Consider the following 23,620-nt stretch of genomic DNA (forward strand, 5'->3'; position numbering starts at 1 on the left):
TATTGATGCAAGTCAGTATTTGGAACTAGTTCTTGTTCTCAAAATATTTCTTCAGATTTTTTTTTTTTTTTTTTTTTACTGCTAGTTAAGAAAGAGGGAAGAAAATTACCTACAAGATAGAACTACAAAGTAATAAAACTGATTTTAAAGTCACTGAAAGTAGTTGAGCAGTTTGCAGCACCATTGGATAAATAAATAGTCTGAAAGTGGACACTCTAAAGGGTAGTATTCATATTCACTTGAATATATAAATTCTGACAAATGTCTCTGGAAATATTCTGTATTTTATAGTCTGAAATAAGAAGATATTTTCCTACATCAAAAAAGTCTCCTGGTATCATAAGTGGCTGTCGTAGTTGGGGTTCCTGGCTTTTCTCTTAGGTGACAATACTCACTAGTGTCTGCTCCTGTAATCCGGTCTCCAAGGACCTTTCTAGCTTGAAAGTTTTATGGCTCTGATAATCTGCAGCAAAATCACATACAATTCTCTCTGCTGCTCAAAACCTGATCCCTAGTGTTTTGTGGAAGTTGTTGGCTTTTAAAAATAAACAGTTTGATCTAGTCTAAATTGGGAAGGAGACACAGACAGATTTAGTGATTCAAACTGCAGAAGTAAATGACATGATTGAGGTTGGGGATAAGGTATTTACTGGAACATGCATTTGAGGAGACTTTTAATTCTCTATAGTAAGTTTGCAGATGGAGTTTATAAAAGCATTTTCTGAATTTCCGCATCCTTTATGTGAAGGCGTTCTGGGCATGGGAAATGGTGCAGAGTAGAAATGGAGGATCAAAACACAAATGGCATGTTGAAACAGAGATCCGTCCATTAGAGCCAAAGCTGCCCTGAGGACTTGAGCCTGTACTGGTGCTGCCTCAACTCATAGACACCAGGATGCAACCTTCCCCCTGCCGTAAACCCACCTCCTGGCACTCCATCTTTGCAGTCCATCGCGTGGCCTCTGGACATAATTCTTAGAAAGCCTCACTTCATATTATTGTTATACTTGGTCTCCCATTATAATGTAAAAATAACATCTCATTTGTCTAATTCCATATACCGTTTCACATACTTCATGCCTTTTCATACTTTATGTTTTGTATTTCCTCTCCCCCAAACCAAACTGCCAACATGCCCTTCCCTCCCAAAACTTTCCACTCTGCCTTTGGAAACCTGTTCCTTAATAAAGGCTCCCTAACTTCCTCACTGGATGGTCCCTTTACCTTCTTGCTTTCCTAGAACATGGCTCTCATTTAAGACCTCCACTGTTCCTGCAGTGCTTTCAAAGAGTGATGCTTGTTGGTCCACACAGTGTTTTAGGGTTGGGAGGTGAGATCAGCGCCTTCTCCCCTCTGTCCATTCAGACTATTAGTCCTTCATCCTTTTTTTAAAAATAAATTTTATTTATTTATTTATTTATTTATTTATTTATTTATTTATTTATTTATTTATGGCTGTGTTGGGTCTTCGTTGCTGCGCACAGGCTTTCTCTAGTTGCGGCGAGTGGGACTACTCTTCGTTGCGGTGCATGAGCTTCTCATTGCGGTGGCTTGTCTTTGTTGTGGAGCATGGGCTATAGGCGTGTGGGCTTCAGTAGTTGTGGCTCGCGGGCTCTATAATTCAGGCTCAGTAGTTGTGGCGCACGGGCTTTGTTGCTCCACGGCGTGTGGGTCTTCGGCTCCCGGACCAGGGCTCGAGCCCATGTCCCCTGCATTGGCAGGCGGATTCTTAACCACTGCACCACCAGGGAAGTCCAGTCCTTCATCCTTATGTAAGCCCCTCACCCTGGCATCTTTGGTGTTTATGCCAATTAGGTTTATCTTATCTCTATCTTCTCCCAGTTTCCTAACTACCCTCCTCTAATTCTTACCTGTTTTCAAAGCCTTGCTCTCAACCCACTTTCATTTCCATGTGGATGATGTGTTTTGTTGGCCTTTCTTGTTCTCAGGATCTTCATTTCTAATGGCCTTAGGCCCATACCACTTTAGACACCCACTCATGGCTACCTCATGGGCCTTATCTTCACAGGCAGCTGCTCAAACTCTGACATACTAAAGTCACACACCTTAATTTCTCACAACAGCTTCCTCTGTTTGCATGTCTCTGAGGTTGCTCCAAAGCGGCGTATCCAAAGCAGAACTCATGGTCTTCCTGACCAAACCAGCTTCTTCTCCTGAGATGTCCTATTTTTTTTTTTTTTTTTTAAATATACTCCATCCTCTACCAAGTGGCCCAAGCTAGAAACTTGGAATTCATCCTTGATTTCTTCTCTCTCATCACCTACTCCTCTTCACTTAATATGGTCCCTTCTGTCTCCTGAATATTTCTCGAATCCGCCCACTTCTCCCTGAGCCCATTCTCATTCCAGGTGCAGGCCTGGGGTTTTGCGGCGGCCTCCTAAGGAAACTTCCTGCATTTGGTCCTCCCCCTCTCTAATCCATTCTTTGCCCTGACCACACAGAGTTAGTCTAAAATGCAAAGTGATCATGTCAAACTCCTGTTTAATATCCCATTTTTAGGATCAGATACAAACCCCTCAACACAGGTTAGAGGGCCTGCATAATCTTGCCCTACTTACCTCTCTAGCCTTAATTCTTGTCTCTTCCCCTTCAAACCCTGTGATTCAATCGTATTTAATTTATTTCAGTTCTTGAAATATGCCAGAATAAATATGATTTATTGAACCCTGGGCCTTTGAGCATGTTCCCTGTTTCTCACAGATTCTTTCCCTTTCTCTTAACTTGACAAACTCCTACTCATCCTTCAGGCTTTAGGTTCCTCTAGAAAGCCTTTGTTAATTCTCTTAATTCTGGGTAGGTGCCCCTGCTCTGTTTTGGAATCCTGAATTTTCTGTTACAGCACTTACCACACTGCATTATAATCTCCCACTTACTGTATCCGCCCCAAGACTACAAACTCTGTGAGGGCAGGAATGTGTCAACAGCACCGAGAACAATTCCTGACCTCTAGTAGGTGCTCAGTATATTATTTGATAAATGAACAAATAAGGGAGGAAAGGAAGAATACGGTTTCTTTTTGAGAATAGGGGGAGATAAGTTTATAAGAGCTCACATTACACAAGACCTGCTTTAAAATAGGATGACAATTTTTTTTACTGTATAAACTGCTTTCAGTGGGGAAGTAAACACAAGCAAGGAGACTAACTAGGAGATTGCAGTACTATTGCAGTGATGTGGTCCAAAGAGCCTGAACTTGAATTGAGGCACTTGGAATAGAAAGCTTAACAATTACTGTGAAAGGTGTATCATTAAAAGGCATAACAGAACTTGACCACTAGGGTGTAAGGTAGGAGGCAAAATAGAAATTGATTACAGTATTTTGGCATTGGTGGAAATAGGAAGAGTTTGGATAATAAGTTTTGTAAGGAAAAAAGTTCAGAATTTCTAGGAGTTTTATATTCACATATTAAATTAAAATCATTAAGAGAAAAGATTTCACTGATTTTGGAGGCAACAAGTAATTTTTAAATTTTTTTTAGTGAATATACTAAATAGAAATTTTAATTATAAATGCAGTTTCAGAATTTGTTGAATTTTAAGGAACTTAAATTTTAACAAACTCTGCTGTCTCTTTTGAGAAGTAGATGACAACCAAAGAAAATGGTTTCATTTTGTTTATGTTTCATTGTTTGTCCTTGGTGTAAAAAAGTTGTGAATTTTTTGATACTGTAAATACTTTTGATACTATAAATAACTGAGTAAGAATGGTTAACATATATTAAAATATTATCTTATAAACATGTATTCCTCATTAAAAAAAGATTCAGAATATAATATGTCTCCACATCTTTCTTACTATCCTTTTGGCTACATAGAGTTGGAGTTTCTTTGAAAGATTAGCGACTATAGATTTAGAAGTTATTCATCTAAAGATGATTACTGAATCCCTAAGAATAGGTGAACTTGATAAGGGAAGATTATAGGAGGAAAAGAAGGAAAGAAAGGATGATTACTGCTGAATGTTTATAATTTCCAGTGTCACAGGGAATAATTAAGAGGTGTCAGCAAAATATAACAGAAAGAATGATAAGAGAAATGAAAGGTATATCTAAGTGTTAGAAAATAATACAGAAGTAAAGTTGTAGGAACTGGAGCCATATTACAGTGGGTTAAGAAATGAGTGAACACATTTCTGTTCTTAATTCTTACCGACAAGGAAGAATTAAACTTGAGTGGTTCTTGGCCAAAGAGAACTTCAGTCAACTTCAAATTACTTATCCTGGCATTCAAGACTATTCATAATCTGAAATTCAGCGGCCAATATTGATCTTCTAAAGTTCCTCAAACTATTGTCCTCAGGGTCCTCCAGCACAAACTCTGAGACCTCTGTGGGTTTTTTTTCCCCCACCTCACTCTTTTCCCCGTTGGAATCCTACCAAGGGCCCTGTTTAAGCCTCAACCTAATTCATGTTGTCTTCCCTAAATCCTATAGTGATCTCTTTGTGTACCGCTGGTTTTGCTTTTAATTTGAACCTTCTTTAAATTTTCTGCTTGCATGTTTTGTCTTCCCAATGAGACTGTAAGCATTTTAAGGGCAAGATCCGGGTTTCCTATTTACTGCTCAATTTGCTCAGTTACATTATTAAAAGTGAGTAATACATTATCGCTAAGGTACCCATCAGAGGTAAAGTGCTCTGGATCTTGAATGCTGCGTAATGCCATGTATGTAATAAATGCTAAAAAAAATTTTTATTAAATCAAAATGTGCTTGGTCGACCTGATTACAGTGAATTCTTGATAGTTTATAATCAAAGAAAGACTGATGTTTTCACCAACATCTGTCCATATACTTTCTGTTATAAAAATACCTAGTATATGGAATACGTACAAATGCTGTCTTGGTAGTTTTATGATAAAATTATAACTCCCTTATTTTATCATTACGGTCCTTTTCTTTCTAAACATACTGTTCACTTCATTGATGGGAACATTGGTGCTCTGTGGAAGCCAGTATATAAAGTTGTTAAAACCAGGGACCCTGTGGTTCAGTCCAGGTCCTACAACTTATTAGCAGTATGAACTCAACCACAGCCCTAATCTCTCTGAGCTCCAGGTTCTTCATCCATAAAATGGGTAATAACTACCTTCCTCACTGGGTTGCTGAGAGTTAAAGGAGATAATCCCTATAAAGTGTGGAGTACTGTGCCTGGCACTTAGTAAGCGCCGTCACTGTAATAAGGGTTTTGTCTAATTTAACAATGCCACAAGAGAAAGTTCTCTGCAGCTTTTACATGTTAATTTTATGGGTGGTATTTCTGTTAACTTCTAAAACCATTTACACCCACTATTTTATGTGATATTTTGATCATAAAATAGTAGGTTCTTTTCATAGTCATGTAGAATCCAATTGGCTAACGTCCTTGTGTTCCACTGCTTATAATTTTATAGCGACAAGGCTGGTTCAATCTGGAACAAAATATCCCTTCCATGGCTTTCTTTTATTATATGATGCAAGATGCTTGTATCACAAAATGAATTCAGGGTGCCTCTCCCTATATCTTTAGGACTCAAATCAGAGTTAATTACCAAGTAGAGAAAATTCATGAAATGAAAACTGATAGGCGGTATTCTCCAGGGGATGATTCTAAAATATCCTTTTGTAAATGATGAGGTATCTTGTGCACCCTTTTACTACCTATGCCTATTCCCAGACTTCACTTAGAAAACATTATAAATTTATAGCCTGACCACATTGTATCCTAAACACTGAAGGCAAGCCATATTGTGAGGATTTCATTTTAACCACAGAGAAATTGTAACCACCCCCAAACCACAGGACCAAGTAAGTAGTAGGTCCAGGAATAGAACTGAGAAGGCTCTGATTCCTCCTCACATCCTGTAACCACAAGGTTCTGCTGCTTTGGTACGTAATAACAGATCATCTGGTGCTGCTGGACCACAGTACATGACACATCAGGAGCAAACCATAGGACACTGTCTGAAAACACACAGCCTTTACTTTCTAAAGGGCTGCTAAGGAACCAAAGAGGTGGGGAAGGAGCCATGATGAGCACCAGATGATTCTTGACTGATGCTTGTGTTTGGGGTAATCAGTTGCTACCACAAAGTTTGCCTCTCTGCTAAGCTGTTAAAAAAAAAAAGGTAATGATTTATAACTATGGAGATGCTTTTACCCATTCTTAATATTTGAGTTATTTTTAATCAAGATAGCTAAGTAGTTTCCTAGAATGGCATCATGTGTATGAGAAGCATAAACATTTTATGTTCCTTTCAAGAACTGACCCATTCCCCATTTTACTTTAAAAGTTTTGCTTCTTTGCCTTTAGTTGATTTCCAGAGCACTGACATGGTTGTGTTGAAGTATTTGTCCTGCTGTGTTGTTGCTGTGCGGGGAAGAAATTTGCCAACCTCCTCACTCTGTCGTGCCGGAAGTATAGCTTACTTATCGTTATTATTTTATATGGATAAGAGTTACTTGTATTTACTTATATTTTGTTTTGTTATATCACAGACTTTTTTTTCTGGGATTATTTCCTTTCTCTCTGAAATACACCCATTAGTAAAAGTCCTTTAGTAAAAGTCTTGGCTTTTATTTATCTAAAGGCGACTTTGTTTCAACTGTACTCTTGAAGAATAGCTTTGCTAGATCTTGAATGATATTTATTTTCTCTTAGGCTTTGGAAGGTATTATTTCACTGTTTATGGCTTTTATTGTTACTATTAAGTAATAGAAAATATCTAGTGATTATAGAGTACTTAGTGCCAATCTTTACACATTGAACATTGGCACTTATCGCTTCATTTAATCCTGATAATATACTTATGATAATATGCCATTGTTATTCTTATTTATTCTGATAGAGAAACAGAGGCACAGTGACAGAATTTCATCCCAGGATCCCTGACTCTAGAGCCCATGTTTTTTTTTTTTTTAATTGAGGTATAATTGACATATAACATTATTTTAGTTTCAGGTGTACAACATAATGATTCAGTATTTGTATACATTGTGAAATGATCACCACAATAGGTCTAGTTAACATCCATCGCCATACATAGTTATAAAAAAGTTTTTATCTTTCAAGATCTACTCTCTCAGCAACTTTCAAATATGTAATACGATATTATTAACTATAGTCACCATGCTGTACATTATATTCCCAGGACTTATTTACTTTACACCTTGACGTTTGTAGCCTTTGATCACCTTCACCCATTTCACCCGCCCTGCCACCCCCATCTCTGGCAACCACCAAAAAGTTCTCTGTATCTATGAACTTTTTTTTTTCTTCTTGTTTGTTTGTTTTTAGATTCCATATATACGTGAGAGCTTATGGTATTTGTCTTTCTCTGTGTTGCTTATTTCACTTAGCATAATGCCCTCAAGGTCCTTCCATGTTGTTATAAGTGGCAAGATTTCATTTCTTTTTTTATGCCCAAATAATATTCCACTGTGTATATATGCCATATTTTCTTTACCCATTCATCCACTGATGGACACTTAGGTTGTTTCCATATCTTGGCTATTGTAAATAATGCTGCAGTGAACATGGGGATGCAGATATCTTTTTGAATTAATATTTTCATTTTCTTCAAAGAAATACCCAGCAGCGGAATTGCTGGATCATACAGTAGTTCTATTTTTAATGTTTTTTGAGGAACCTCCATACTGTTTTCCATAGTGGCTGCACCAATTTACATTCCCACCAGTAGTGCATGAGGGTTCCTTTTTTTTTCACATCCTTGCCAACACTTGTTACTTTTATCTTTTTGATAAGAGCCATTCTAACAGATATGAGGTGATATCTCATTGTGGTTTTGATTTGCATTTCTGATGATTAGCGATGATTAGCGATGTTGAGCCTCTTTTCATGTACCTATTGGCCATCTGTATGTCTTCTTTGAAAAATGTCTGTTCAGATCTGCCCATTTTTTAATTGGAGGGTTTTGGTTTTTTACTATTGAGTAGAGTCTATGTTTTTAAACTGCTAACACAGCCAAGCAGATACTTACAAAAGATGAATGAGAGATAAATAATATTACTAAATATTAAAGTCACTTAAAAACTATAGTAGTTAAAATAGAGGCATTTTTCAATGGATAGAGAGATTAGTAGATTAATCATTACTGTTATAGGCTATCATTACCGAGCACTACCAACATGCTGTGCCTGTTTTCTCATCTATAAAGTGAGAATAATAATAGTGCCTGCCTCACAGAGTGGTTGTGAAGAATAAGTGAGTGTACACACACACACACATGTACACACACATATTATTAAAGGTTAAAAAATATTTGTTGTCATTAGCCATAGTAGAATAAAAGAGAAAAGCACAGAAAACTGACTCTACTATGTATGAGAATATAGTATCTGATTGCAGGTGATGAGGGGAGAAGATAGGTTATTAAGTAGATGGTGCTGGCATAGTTGAGTGAATTATATAGAAGTCAGACATTTTTATCTATATTTAAAAAAATCTACATCTAAACAGTGAAAAATAATACCAGCTGTAGAGGTTAATTATTTTCTGAATCCATGATATCACTAGAGGAAATTTTTGATTAATAGTTAAATAAACGTGTGTGGAGAAGATTGTAATAAGCATACCATCAAGGGCAGAAGCTATAAATAAGAAGATGGAAAGATCTGACTACCTAAAAATTTAGAATTCCTTTTGTAAAAACAAACAGGAATGCTGTGTAAATGATTAATGACACAGTATGCTAGAGTAGGGAAGCCACATGCACCATATATAACAGGAAGTTAATATTCTTAATATGTGAAGAACTCTTATGAAATAATAAAGAAAAGACCATAAAAATAGAAAAACAAACCAAAGACCATATAATCTTCCAGGAAGAATTGCAAATGACCATTGGACATAGAAAAAGATGCTAAGGTTCATGAGTAATCAAAAAAAAAAAAAAAGAAACAAAAATTCAGAAAACAGTCTTCACCTTGAATTTTACAGTGATTTAAAAAGATAGACCTTCAGGGACATAATAATAATATGTAAATAACTGCAATGGAAGAAAAACAGATGATTTACAAAGTATTTTGTTGGATCAGAAGAAAGAGACCTCATCTACATTGTGATATCAGAATGTGGTAGTGTGAGACTGTCTTTGAAGTATAGGCTTAATATTAACAAGAAGTGAAAAATGAGGGAAAGTTTGTCAGCCTCTCTTCTGAGAGGTTTGGCAGTAGGTGGAAAGAGATAAGTAACCATAGCTTTGGCTTTGTCATGGTCAAGAGATATGGTTTTAAAATCAGGGAGTCCTGAGGCTCCTTGGAGACAGGAAGGAACCAGTGGAGAAGGAGAAATTGAAGCTGTTAGTGTAGAGAGGTAGAGTTGAGGCAGTAAGGTCTGTAGAGAGATTAGAAAAAAGGAAGCAAGAATACATCTCAGAAGTGGAAGAAGAAAAAAAGTAAAAGCACACATATTTTTAAATGTGGAGGGGAGCTGAGAAAGTGAAGATTGTTCTCTCTGGATGGCATTCATCTCAGTGAAGTAGTGGCTGGTAAGAGATGGAATGCTTGTGGGACAAGGGGAGTAAAAAATGGTTTGCAGAAGCTGCTCTGGGATCATGCTATGGACGAGTAAGCAATAGAAAACAAATATTGCAGGACTTGATTGAGGTCCTAGCTGAGACTCCATAGCATGGACTCGTGTGCTATCTAAGTGGAATGAGGGAGAGCAAGGGGCCAGGGGCGCCTAGTGTTGCTGAATACTCGTGCACCAGTGGCGAATCAAATCTCAGAGACAGAGTTTTGGGTGAAGGAGGAAAGAATAGCTTTATTGCTTTGCCAGGCAAAGGGGGACACAGAGGGCTCATGACCCTCAAAAACTGTGTCCCAACCCAGGAAGATTTGGTGAGGAGTTTTATAGCACTGGTTCAAGGGCTGAGTTGCTGATAAGGATCAGAGTGTGTGCAGGGCCTGCACTCCTTTTATCTAGTCTCATGTCGTCTCTTTTTTTTAAAACACTCTTATTATTTATTTATTTATTTATTTTTTGGCTGTGTTGGGTCTTCATTTCTGTGCGAGGGCTTTCTCTAGTTGTGGCAAGCGGGGGCCACTCTTAATTGCGGTGCGCGGGCCTCTCACTATCGTGGCCTCTCTTGTTGCAGAGCACAGGCTCCAGACGCGCAGGCTCAGTAGTTGTGGCTCACGGGCCTAGTTGCTCCGCAGCATGTGGGATCTTCCCAGACCAGGGCTCGAACCCGTGTCCCCCGCATTGGCAGGCAGGTTCTCAACCACTGCGCCACCAGGGAAGCCCTCATATTGTCTCTTGATGAGCTTCTCTGGTTCCTTTAATCTGGCCTCAGGTGGTCTTCTCTGGAATGAAGGATGCTAGCATCTTCCGTTTGTTGGGGGTTTTAGTTCTGTAAAGAGTTTAAAGATATTTTCATGTGTATCCCTTGAGGGGGAACCAGGACCCTGCCCCAAGGCTGCACTATTGTTTCTTGGCTGCTCCTCCCTTGTCTCTGCCTGCCCTCCCTTCCCTGATTAGCAACTGTTTGGACCTTGCCCTTTGGAACTCAGGGAAGGTCGTGGAGACTGATGGCTATCCCGTACAAGAATAGGGAGGACAGAATCGGGGGACAGAAAGTCTTCTATGTCCAGGAGCCCCACAGGGTCCTGCTCAGTTTCACTAGGGGGATGGCCAGTGCATGGCTGGAGTAACTGTCTTCAGCATACAGAGGTGAAGCTAGGAAGAATGAACTCGGAGGGAAGGAAGGACCAAATGAAGAGTGGGTAGTGTGCTGGGGAAGGAGTTGGTGGAAGAGAGGGAAGACAGGACTAGGGGCAGAGAAGGAGAGTATTCGAGAATTTAAGGTATTGGCAGTAGAACTTTTAGACCATTAACTTCTTATTAATTCATATTTTATTAGTCTTTTTGCTCCTATGGGAATTTTCTAATGCTGCTTGTTTGAATTAAAATATTACTTCTTTTAAAGGCCTAAAGGACTACTGTAGAAAGTCTTCTGAACAGATAATTAACATTTCCAAAATGACTTTGATAGAAAAGAAAAGGGGAAAGTATACGGGAAAGAATTTTAAAATGCTGATGGAAAAAATAGCAGTTTCATAGGAATTTGTTTTCTTAGGTAACTGTAGAAAATATTTTCAAAGGAGGGGCAAATAAATATGAATAAAGATTATAAGAATAACTGAGATTTACATGATTTAAATTCCTGTTTGTATTTGGGAATTCAACCAAAAGAGAAAAATGTGTTAACGTCTTATAGTACTAAATGAGTTTTTTGAAAAATCTTGGTTTGACTAGGCTAACCTTTTTACCTCTGTTAATAGAAACTATTGATATTGAAAACTTCTATAACTTCTTCTAACCTACTTAGTGCCAACTCTTTAAAAAGTAACATGAAACGAACTTGATTTTGTTTCTTGCTAAACAATAGAGAAATTCTAGAATAAAAGTCATGTCTATTTAAATAATAGAAAGATTATACTTTTTTTTGAACTAGTATGAAAAATGCAAAACACTAGAACTTCTGGAATTGGGGCAAATAAAGGGAAATACCTACTCTGATGCAACTCATTCAAAGCAACTGTTAGTCATAGTATTCGGCAGTACAGATTATTAAGCGACCAATTATTCTTATTGAATGAAATAAATTTGTGCTTACATATTATATTCACTTGATCTTCTCTCTACTGAAGTAGTACTATCTGAGAGAGTTTTAAGTCTCTCAGGAACCTTTTGATCTAGTTGATGTGACATCTACATGCTAGTAGTTTTAGACCCCTCGTAAGTGGTATAGAAAATATTTGCCGATTCAAGAGTGACGGTGATTTGCAATGGCACTGCATTAATAAAGACATGGGAAGGAGACGGACGTGGCGTGTTTGAGAGAGGAGAGAAGTGGTTCAGTGGGGAAGGGACTTACCCTGGAATATAGGGAGAGATAAGGCAATTGAAAAGATAACATGTGATTGTAGATCCTTGAGTTTAAGGAATTTGAGCGTCATCATCAGAGCAATCCACTCTGTGAATTTTGAGCAAAGGAGTAGCTGTCGGAAGTTGTTGTTTACAAAACTTTGGTGGCTCTGTGTCATATGTTTGAGGGAGACAAGGAGAAGCAGAGACCAGTAGACTTTTTGCAGTCCTAGCAGGAGCAAGACTGATTTCTTTGGCAGTGATAATATTTAAATAGTAGAAATGATAGAAAATGGTAATTAACTGAATATGATGGGTTAAAAAGGAAATAGTAAAATAATAGCTTCAGTCTTTTGGTCTCTGAGACATGGAAATGTATGCTTCCATCATAGAAAAAAAATTGTTGAAGTTGAGAGTCAAGAGCCTACTTGACTTTGGAAATGTTCTGTGAAGATGACTGAGTTTCAATAAGCAATTTAGGTTGGAAATACAGAATAGATAATCTGTAAGAAGGTGTTGGTTGAAGTCTTGAGGAGACAGACTTCACCATGAAGAGGTAGGACCATCATAAATGTTAAACAACCAAACCTATGCTTAGCAGCTTTCTATTAACTGTTGGTTTGCAACAAAACGTAGCCCCTAAAGACTAGTCAGTCTTTTCACTAGTTTATTATTCTGATTAAATTTTACAAAACTTTTCTGTTATAGAGCTCCTTATCTTTAGTTTTAGAACTCAAAGTTTTTCAAAGGTATATACTTAAAGGTATATATAATAACCTACAGGATAACAGAAAGGAATCAATCATAAGCTTAAAGCTTAGCTTAAACGTCAGGCTCATCAGGCAGACTTGAGTGCAGGTCTCCCCTCCCCAGCTTACCTGGTGCCCAAGGCTATCCTCATCTATAAAATTGTACCCTGAGATTAAATGAGCAAATATCTGTAAATTACATTCATCCAACAAATATTTGCTGAGCACTTATAGGTATTATGGAAATGTAATGAGTTTAATTTTGGACTTTTCAACTTGAGGTACGTTCAAGTGAAATTATCCAGCTGGTCATGAGATTTACAAGTCTGGAGTTCACAGGAGTAGAGTAGAAACATACCTTTGGGAGTCACTGTATATAATTGGTGATTAAAACTATGAGTGGGATTGAGATTCTGTCAGGACGGACGGACGGACGCGCACACATGCACATGCGCGCGCACGCACACACACACACACACCATGTAGTAGACCAAGGACAGAGTCATGGGAAACACCAATGTTTAAGTGCTAAGAACTCCCTAAGGGAGAAAGAAGAAGAAATGATCAGTCGTTTAGGAGAAGGCACAGAAAAGCGTGATATCACAGAAGCCTAGGGAATAGAGTTTCAAGGAAAAAAGATAAACAGAATTAGTGGCAATGCAGCAAAGAGCTCTGGTAAATTAGGGATGGGAAACAGTGTTTCTTGGATTTTTAGTTCAGAAACATTCTAATTTTAGAGCAGCAATTTTAGCAGAGTCATGAGGACAGAAGGTAAATGACAGGGGATGGAGAAATAATGTAAACTGTGAACTAATATTTCATATACATTAAATGGAAAGGATAGGAAAAACATGGGGTTGAGAAAGAACTTTTTCCCTCTAATGAGAAGCTCCAAGTCAGTTATCAAAAAAGAGGAAGGAACTTGTCCAGAAGAAGGAGTTGTAAATAGGAGAGAGGGAGCTAATTAAGAAGGAAGTGGTGGGAACGTGGGCAGCAGCGGTGAGTTACCTTAAACAGGAAGAGGAACACCTTGTTGACTGATGCCTGCAGGGTAGCGCTAAAGATAGAGATGGGGGATGTGGTGGGAGGAGAATAGTTGAGGGAGATCACACATTATGCCCTCACTATGCCAGGAAGTAGGAGACAGATGAAGAGGTCAAGATTTAAAAGGATTGGCGAAGATTAGGAATAGCCTTTGGGTGCAATAGCAGTGGAAGCTGACCAAGGACAAAGAAAAGGAATCATAAATATGGCAGCAGTGGGAGTCTAGCCGAGGCTGGAGACCATACATCTCTAAATCACCTAGCAAGGATGGCCATGGCTATAAGGCTTTCTCTGGTAGCTCTCAGATACTTGGGGTATCAATGGTGTTAATTTCCCTTGTCTTGGATGTACAGGCCATAGATGATCATAAGAATAAAGGGTCAAACCAGTAAGTTAATTTCAGGAATAAAAATCTGTGCTGTATACTTCAAAGCTCAACGCTTTTCAGTGTTTGATCATGGCTGCAGAACAAACACCAGAATCCTAGGCTAGAATTTTTAAGGTTTCCGACATAAAATTCTGACCTTGTCTTTCACTACACCCTTACATGTACCAAACACGACATTTTGGCCAAATGGGGCTTCTTGCTGTTTTTTGAATGATTTTTTTTCTCTCCTAACTTTCACTTCAGTTACTTTGCTTCTGCTGTTTACTCAGCTTGTAGAACCTTACATCTCTACTTTTGAAATCATGACGTGATTAAAACTCAGTTCATTTGTTACCTGGTTTGTAACCCCAGTCAGGAGTGATATCTGTCTTCTCAACATCTGTTATCCCTTGTTTGTACCACTTTTATATTACTTTCCGTGCACTTTTCATTTATTTCAAAATAAGTTCTACTAACGTTTAAATTACTTGACTGCAGGGTACCATATTTTTGTCATCTTTGTAGTATTTCACAGTGCCAATGCAATGCTTTTTTCTGTAGTAAGCATATAGTAAATATTTGCTGAACAGACGTATTATATATTTATACTAAGTAGCAAGATAGGACCTTTAAAAGAAAAGAATGTTTTGCCTTTTTTATAGTCTAATTTTCAAGGTTTATTTTTAAATGTTATTTCATTAACCTCTTCTAATGTGAATATTTTGTCCCATAGGTATGGCATGAATTGCCTTATTCAGTTTGAAGATTTTGCCAATATAAATGCATTTCGGCTCCTGAAAAAGTATCAAAACCAGTATTGCACATTCAATGATGATATTCAAGGTAATGAGATTTTCACTGCATGTGGAACAAGAACAACATGTCCTGATATTAGTTTGTAATTTTATAATGATTCAAATTCAGTAAATTTGCACTAGATACCGATTAAATGCCAGGGATTATGCTTGATGATTTCACACATTATTTCTCATTTAATTTTACGTATTTGAGAAAAGTACTCTGTGACTTTAGAATGTTCCATATTACGCATGAGCTAACGAACAGGTGCCCTAAAATCTGATAAAATCCCCAGTGATTATGGCTAAACAAAGAATAAAATGTATGAAAATATATTATTCATTGTTTAAAATGAAGACTGTATATTTTTCTCTCTTCAGCCTTCATCTCAGTCAGTTTTCTAAGCTTTCTAAGCTTAGAAATCAGTCACAGTTTCTAAGCTTTACCCCAGCAGAAGCTGCCTTTGTATACAGTGTGTACCGCATTTTCCTGTTTGTCTTTGATTGATTGTAGATGCTTGGCTACCTGCTTTTGTCTAAGTTACTTATTTTGTTTCTCACTAAGCCCTTTTTTGCAACTCTCTCTAGATCCACCCCGCCACCAACCCACCTCCCCACATCCGAAACCTTCCAATGAGAATCTTACTCTTCCTGTTTCATGAAGGGCAGGTAGAATAAAAGCGCAGGCAGAGATCCAAAGGAGGAAGACCATAGTAAATTCTGGCAACCTGAAAGAAGATCACAAATGGCTTCCATTTCACTAATCGCAGTGAACATTTTTCAGTGTTGACCTTCCTTGGATTCTCAGCAGCATTTAACATTGTTGACCCCACTGTCTTCCTTGAAATACTCTCGTCCGTCAACTTCCGTGTCACATGCCCCTGCTGACTTGCTTCCTACCTCTTTGAATTTTCACCCTTTTTTTTTCCAGGTTCATCCTTCTCTGACTAGCTATTAAATGCCAGAACACTGCAACACTCAGTCCCAGGTCCTTTTCTCTTTGTTATATTATATCTTAGGTATATACTGCAAGACCACCCATCCCACTAGCAGATTTATATCTTTAGCCCAGACTGCTTTGAATTTCGGGTTCATATACCCATCTGGTTATTTAAAATTTCCCTTGGGATGTCTCAAAGTTATCTCATACTCAACCTCCCCACCATCAAACTCTTATTTCCCCACCAACCTCAACCTTCTTCGTGTGTTCTCCTTCTTCGTGAATTCCTGATGTCTCTCTCTTCTTCATCTCTCCCTGCCAAATACACTCCATCACTCATCCTCCTGATTTTCTGTTGTAAAAGTCTGTCTCTTCCACAGATTCCTCTCCATTAACCTAAGGTAAGTTACCATCATCTCTCCTAAATAATGGGCATTTTCTAAGAAATCTATCCACATTTACTGTTCCTTCCCCTTCTTATGTGTTCTCTCCATAGTATGACTACAGTTTGCCAGATGTAGACCTAGGGGCTGAGAATTTTGTGACAAACCAAAGTTTTCTTTTTGCCGTAGATATCTAGTCATATCATCCGTTCCATAAAATACTTTAATGGTTTTCCATTGCACTTAAGATGAAAGATGAAAGTCATAAATTGGTCCAAAATGCATGGTCTGATCCCTACCTGTCTCTCCAACCTCATTTTTTTTTTGCCATTCTAGCCATCACCGTCTTTTTCAGGTCCAAACATAAGCCAGACTTCTTCCTGTCACAGGGTCTGTTCAAATGCTGATCCATCCTCCTAGAATACTCTTCCCTCCCTTCTTCAAATCTCTTCTCAATCATGACATTCCTCAGGAAAATCTTCCGGATCCTTGTGCTAAGTCAAATCCACCTATCATAGGCTTGCATAGCCCTACTTATTTTTCCCTTGTTGAACTTATCACAGAAACAGTTCTATATATTTATGTAATTAAAAAAATTTATATCTCCCTCCCCACTAAACTTTAAGCTCTGTGAAGGACAAGAATATGTCTGTTTTGTTCATCACCTTGGCATTAATACAGTGCCCAGCCCATAGAAGGTACTTAATGTTAATGGAATGAATGACTGTAACACGTCCAAAGCAGGAGTTAGCAAACTACTGCCTATGGGCCAAACCCAGCCCACTGTCTGTTTTTGTAAAGTTTTCTTGCCACACAGCCATGCCCATTTGTTTATGTATTATTTATGATTGCTTTTGTAAGTCTGGGGCAGACATCATGTGACCGCAAACCCTAAAATACTTACTACCTGGCCATGTACAGAAAGAGTTTGCCAACCTCTGGTCTAAAAAGAGTTGGTGAGAGTCGAACTAAGGAATTAGGTTGGCTAAGATAGGTGTGCATTTTGGAGAGATCCCTTTCATTGTTTTCAGTGTAGAGACTAGATTCATTGGGAGCAAACTTAAAGGCTGTTGCTGTAGTCCAAGTGCATGATGATGGTGCCTGGTTCTGGGAAAATGCCAGTCAAGACTAAGAAATAGACAGATGATTAGTTGTTGATGATGAGGATGAGGAAATAGCCAAGGATAGAGCCTAGGTGTTTGCCTTGAAGAACTGGTAGAATGGGAAGACAGTAACTGAGAATGAGAAAATGAGAGGCATTATAACATATAGATGTTAAGAACTCCGGGGTCAGACTGACTTGCTTTGCTCCTTCTTTATTAGCTGTGGACTTTGATCAATTGACTTCACCTCTCTGAGTTTTAATTTCTCATCTATGGCAGGAAGTTATATAATAGCTTCTATTTTCTTCTTTGGAAATGAGAGGATTAGAAGTTTGATGAGGGTAAAGGGAATTTGAAAGAACTGCTGTAGAGGACTAGAGAGCCATCTGACCATGAAACACAAAAGGATTCAGTAGTGGGTGCTGAGGGTCCATTGAAGTTGAAAACCACAAACATACCATGACCCCAGGCTGAGCAGCTTGAGTGCAAGAGCTTAGGAGTAGGCAAGGCCAGGATGGTCAGTTGGGTCTATCTATGCTGGGTATTTTCCTGTATTTGTGCAGAGAAAGGACAATGGGATAAGAGTTAAGGTTAGCACTAAGACCATAGCACTAAGTTGGATAGAGATGGAAGTGAAGATATAAGGATGGGTAGGTAGGGCCAAAGGGCTAGATTCCCATGAAGTTAAACAATAGGTATAATGGGGATAACTGAGTAAAGAACTGGAAAGGTAGGAGATTGCAACCATGATGAGTGAGGTATTCCAATGTAGTTCTTCCAAGAGGATTAGTTCTGAGAGATGAACCAAGATGAAACTTAGGAGGAATGTAGCCAAAGTGGAGTAAGATGAATGCCATTGGAAATGAGGTGGTCAAAGAAAAGTTTAAATGTAAAATGAGGATGATAATATTTCTCTCGTAGAGTTTATATTGTGGACAAAATAGTTATTTGTGAAAATACTCTATCAACTGAAATATACTTTATAATTTTTAAAATTGACTATGCTTAAGTTCTTTAGTATAACATAGCTATGTAAATACAGTGTATTTAAAGATAATGAGTCTCTTTTTACATTTTGAGGCACACTAATGTAATTGGTCTACTCTTTCTTTTCCTAAAATCCTTTGTGATGTTAATTACATTATTACTTTATTGCCATCTTCATGACAAAGATCCTTAAGTTATTTCAACTTCATTTTCTTCTTTTTGTATTCCTTTTTTTGAGTGTTTATTTATAAGAAGTGAATATGTGGAGGATTTCAGAAAGGAAATGAAGACAGTCTAATTTTAATGTGCTATAACCCTAACTTGAAGATATAATATATAATGATAGAGTGCCTTTGATGCTACAGACATAGGCTTTGTAGATCAGTGTCTATAAGTCACTTACCAGTTCATTTTGTAGTAACCTCTAAAGTAGCCACCAGTTAACTGTTGAACAAAACTGTCCTGTCCTTTCTTTAATATTCTATATCTTTTGATTTTGTGGGTCTCACAGAAATGTCTGTATAGACGTTAAAGACTGGTATTGCATAATTTTGAATCATTTTACAGAATAAATAGGTATCAGATTTCAGTTTAGGAAAAAGAATGCTAAATCCAAATCATCAAACAAAATGAGCAATTAGGAATTAGGGTCAGCATTTCTGTCAACTGTGGCCAGGAATTTAGGGGTCAAGGCTTGGGCTGCATCAGAATTAAAGTCAGGAGCGCAGGAAATCTGAGGCAGATGCCAGGCCAAGCCAAGAGCACTGCATGTGGAGCTGCCCTGAGAATCCACAGCAGAACATTTCCCCCAGCAGATCACCCCTATGGAGCATTAAATAACTAGTTTTCACCTCAACTAATCTGCCTAAAATATAATCTGCACACACACAGTCTACATATTTCCACATTTTAGCGTCCTACTGCCTTAGCCAACAGAAAGTTAACGTTTGAGAAAAACGAGTCTAATCTCTGACTAGACAAAACTTTTGGCAAGTTATTGGAGTTCTGACTAGAAATGACCAAACTATTTTGTGCTTGCTCCATACCAAAATAGTGTCCTTAGTGACACATCTTCCCCATATGTTTCTATTTTACCTTTTTAACCTTATGTTTTTACTATTTTGCCCACAGATGTCATACTTTCCTCACTGTGGGCATAGAAATTGCATTCTAGTGCCAACAAAAATAATTCCGTAACTATTACAGCCTTACCATGTAAATAAATGCTTTTACACTGGACCTTTGGGGGAACTTTTTTTTTTTTTTAAACAGATGTGTTATTTAAATTTATTAGCATTTTATGAAAAGTATTTGATTTTTAAAAATACTTAAATTCTACTATATTAATGATCTAAAATAATCTTAAATGATAGAGATTTGGGTTCAAAATTTATTTAGACCTTAATGCATTCTAATTATAAATTATTACTAACTAGAAAAAGTGTGCAAATTAGCTATTAAGAAATGGAAATTACGGGACTTCCCTGGCGGTCCAGTGGTTAAGACTTCACCTTCCAATGCAGGGGGTGCGGGTTCGATCCCACATGCCTCACGACCAAAAACCCAAAACATAAAACAGAAGCAATATTGTAACAAATGCAATAAAGACTTTAAAAATGGTCCACATCAAAAAAAAAAAAAATCTTAAAAAAAAAAAAGAAATGGAGATTTAATAATATAATCTGGAGACCATCAGAATTCAACAAATTCAGATCAAAAGAATAAGGTCTCATCCTTTGGTCATTTAAAATTAGCTGCAAAAAGAGATTTTTCTTTCCATAATACCCTCTCTGGAATAGCTATTCTCTAACTTGACATTCTAAGTATTTTACATAGAAATTTTTGCCATAATGAACTAGCTTGTTAGGATTTTAAAAAATAAGGTAAATGTAGCCTAATCTTATACCGAATGCTTTGATAATTGAAAAGATCAAAATCAGACATGGTAGAACAGACATTTCACAAATGAAGGAATACCATTGGCCTGAAAACATGTTTTAAAGTTTAACCACACCAAGTTTTAAAAAGCGTATTAAACAGCAGATGACAAACTCATTTTCTGTATCAAACTGGCAAAGATTTTTATTGTAATCCCAACTGTTAATGATGCTTTAAGAAAATGAACACTCTTGTACATTGATGTTGGGAATATAAATTGGTACAACTCTTGGGGTGGCAATACGTGTCACAAATCTTAATATTATGCAGATCTTTGATCCAAGAATTCTGTTTTTAGAAATTTATCCTCTGCAGACGAAGGTGTGCAAAACAAATATACAAGGATATTTAGCTAGTTTAAATATTTATTTATTTTCAAAATGAGATGTAATTGACATATAACACTGTATTAATTTTAGGTGTACAACTTAATGGTTTGATACATGTATGTATTGCTAAATGATCACCACAATAAGTTTAGTTAACATCCATCACCACACATAGTTACAAATTCATTTTTTCTTGTGATAAGAACTTTGAAGATCTACTCTTGTGCCAACTTTCAATGTACAATATAGTATTATTAACTTAGTCACCATGCTGTACATTACACCCCCAGAACTTATTTATCTTTTAACTGGAAGTCTGTGCCTTTTGACTCCCTGTACCCATTTTGTACAACTGCCACCAGTCTGTTCCCTGTATCTATGTGTTTGTTTTTCGTTTTAGATTCCACATATATGGGAGATACAATATTTGTCTTTCTCTGTCTGACTTGTTTCACTTAGCATAATGCCCTCAAGGTTCATCCCTGTTGTCACAAAAGATAGAATTGCTTTCCTTTTAGTGGTTGAATAATATTCATATATATATATCTACTTCACATTTTCTTTACCCATTCATTTGTCACTGGACACTTGGGTTGTTTCCACATCTTGGCAACTGTAAATAATGCTGCAGTGAACATAGGGGTGCATGTATCTTTTCAAGGTGGTGATTTCGTTTCCTGCAGAGAAATACCCAGAAGTGGAATTGCTGGGTCATATAGTAATTCTAGTTTTAATTTTTTGAGGAACCTCCATACTGTTTTCCACAGAGGCTGCACCAATTTACATTCCCACCAACAGTGCACCAGGGTTCTTTTTTTCCTACATCCTTGACAACATGTGCTATTTTTTGTCTTTTTTTTTTTAATACCAGAAATTAAGTTTATTCAGGAAGAGCAGAGGAATTGCAATTTGGGAAATGCATCCTGTAGCAAATTACAGGAGGGTCCCTTGTCTTTTTGATAATAGCCATCCTAACAGGTGTGAGGTAGTATCCCATGCTGGTTTTGAACGGCATTTCCCTGATGATTAGTGAGGTGGAGCACCGTTTCATGGACCTGTTGCCCATTTGTATGTCTTCTCTGGAAAAATGTCTATTCAGATAAAGGTATTTATTGTGATGTTATGTTTAATGGCAAAAATCAGAAAGCCTCTAAATACCCAAAGATACAGGTTTGGTTAAATAAATTATCACAGGTTCATCCTATAGGATATTATAACTATATAAAATAATATTTTAAAATATTATTATTGATATGGTAAGATAGTCACAAAATATTTTTAAGTGATAAAAATATTTCAAATAAGTATGTTAAAATAATAAGCATGGCATGAGATTTTTAAAAATTAATTGCTATTGGAGTATAGTTGATTTACAACGTTGTGTTGGTTGCAGATGTACAGCAAAATGCATCAGTTATACATATACATATATCCACTCTTTTTTAGATTCTATTCCCATGAAATATTTTTCTATAAATTAAAATTTTCTTGAATTTGCATATATCAGGTAGAGAAAGAACTTGTAAGAATGTACATCAGAATGTTGAAAATTACTGTACCTAGACAATGGGATTATAGGTGACTTATTTATTATTATATTGTTTATTATTCCTGCCAGTATCAACTTTCTGCCAGTATTCTTCAAGCCAAGTAGGGAAAGAATAAACTTTCATTTAATCTTCTTATTTTGAGTATGGTACCCTTGCACCATTATCCCTGGAACCTTACAGTTATGTCTGGTGCCTTACAGTCCGGAGACCCGCTTTAGAAACTAAACCTCTGGTTTCTTTCTAAACCTCCAGGGTGTGGGAGAGTCAACTGTGTGCCGACAGGAGAGGGAAATGGATCTGGGTTCAAACAACTTCTTAACAGATTTTTGAGCAGCTTCCTGTGTGTAGCCTGTCTTTTATCCCCACTTCCAGAGCTACTTGGTGCCTCCTACACTCGGGCCTTTTGAGAGTTCTGCTGTGTCAGTCCCACTGCCTCTTAGTATCCCCCGTGGCTGGCTGTGAATTCAGCTTGCTCAAGTCTACTCAGTCAGTTGCCATTTGCCCATCTGCCTTCCCGCTTCTAAAATTGTCTTGCTGTCCTCTTCTGCTGGTCTCTTTGATTTTTATAAGATCTTCTTTCTGTTGTTTTAGTAGAGTTTGTTGCGGGAAAGGAAAACTAAATTATATGTTCAGCCCTGATTTTTCACAGTCACCCCTGCCTCGCTGTCTCTGCACTTGCTCTTCCTGCACAGCGTATTCTCCTGCCTGAGGTCCTGGACCTCTCACACTCACCCCTCAGGACCGGGGCAGGTACCCTGGACCTCTCAGATTCACCCCTCAGGACCGGGGGAGGTACCCTGGACCTCTCACATTCACCCCTCAGGACCGGGGGAGGTACCCTGGACCTCTCACATTCACCCCTCAGGACTGGGGCAGGTACCGTGGACCTCTCAGATTCATCCCTCAGGACCGGGGTAGGTGCCCTGGACCTCTCACATTCACCCCTCAGGACCGGGGGAGGTACCCTGGACCTCTCACATTCACCCCTCAGGACCGGGGCAGGTACCCTGGACCTCTCAGATTCATCCCTCAGGACCGGGGTAGGTGCCCTGGACCTCTCACATTCACCCCTCAGGACCGGGGGAGGTACCCTGGACCTCTCACATTCACCCCTCAGGACCGGGGGAGGTACCCTGGACCTCTCACATTCACCCCTCAGGACCGGGGCAGGTACCCTGGACCTCTCACAGTCACCCCTCAGGACCGGGGTAGGTACCCTGGACCTCTCACAGTCACCCCTCAGGACCGGGGCAGGTACCCTAAATGCTTAAACACAACCTCCTCCTGCTTCTAGTTCTTGTAATTCACCTGATCTATTTATTTAGTAAAGCACTGTAATAATTTGATTATACATAAGTCTTCTCTACTGGTTTTATATAGTAAGTCTCATCAGATTTAACAAATGAACTGCATTAGTAGAAGTGATTCTTTGATAAAAGGTAAGACTGATATTTAATAACCACAGCAAAGGGACAGCATAACTGGTGACTTAAAGTTATAATGTACACAAAGACGAATAGAAGTTTCTACACTTTTAAGATTGACTCT

The 23,620-nt window shown here is 38.0% G+C and overlaps 1 protein-coding gene across 3 annotated transcripts in view; it reads left to right on the top strand.

The window, feature by feature from the left end:
• The window catches only part of ME1 (malic enzyme 1), a 186,250-nt gene that overhangs the window by 127,993 nt on the left and 34,637 nt on the right, over positions 1-23,620 (top strand). For all 3 annotated transcript variants that reach the window (XM_057527582.1, XM_057527583.1, XM_057527581.1), the window contains exon 7: positions 14,779-14,888. In XM_057527582.1, coding sequence (XP_057383565.1) covers positions 14,779-14,888 — 110 coding nt within the window. The remainder of the gene's footprint in view (positions 1-14,778; positions 14,889-23,620) is intronic.

Source organism: Balaenoptera acutorostrata, chromosome 14 (genome assembly GCF_949987535.1).
Source record: "Balaenoptera acutorostrata chromosome 14, mBalAcu1.1, whole genome shotgun sequence".
In the NCBI taxonomy this organism is placed as follows: domain Eukaryota; kingdom Metazoa; phylum Chordata; class Mammalia; order Artiodactyla; family Balaenopteridae; genus Balaenoptera; species Balaenoptera acutorostrata.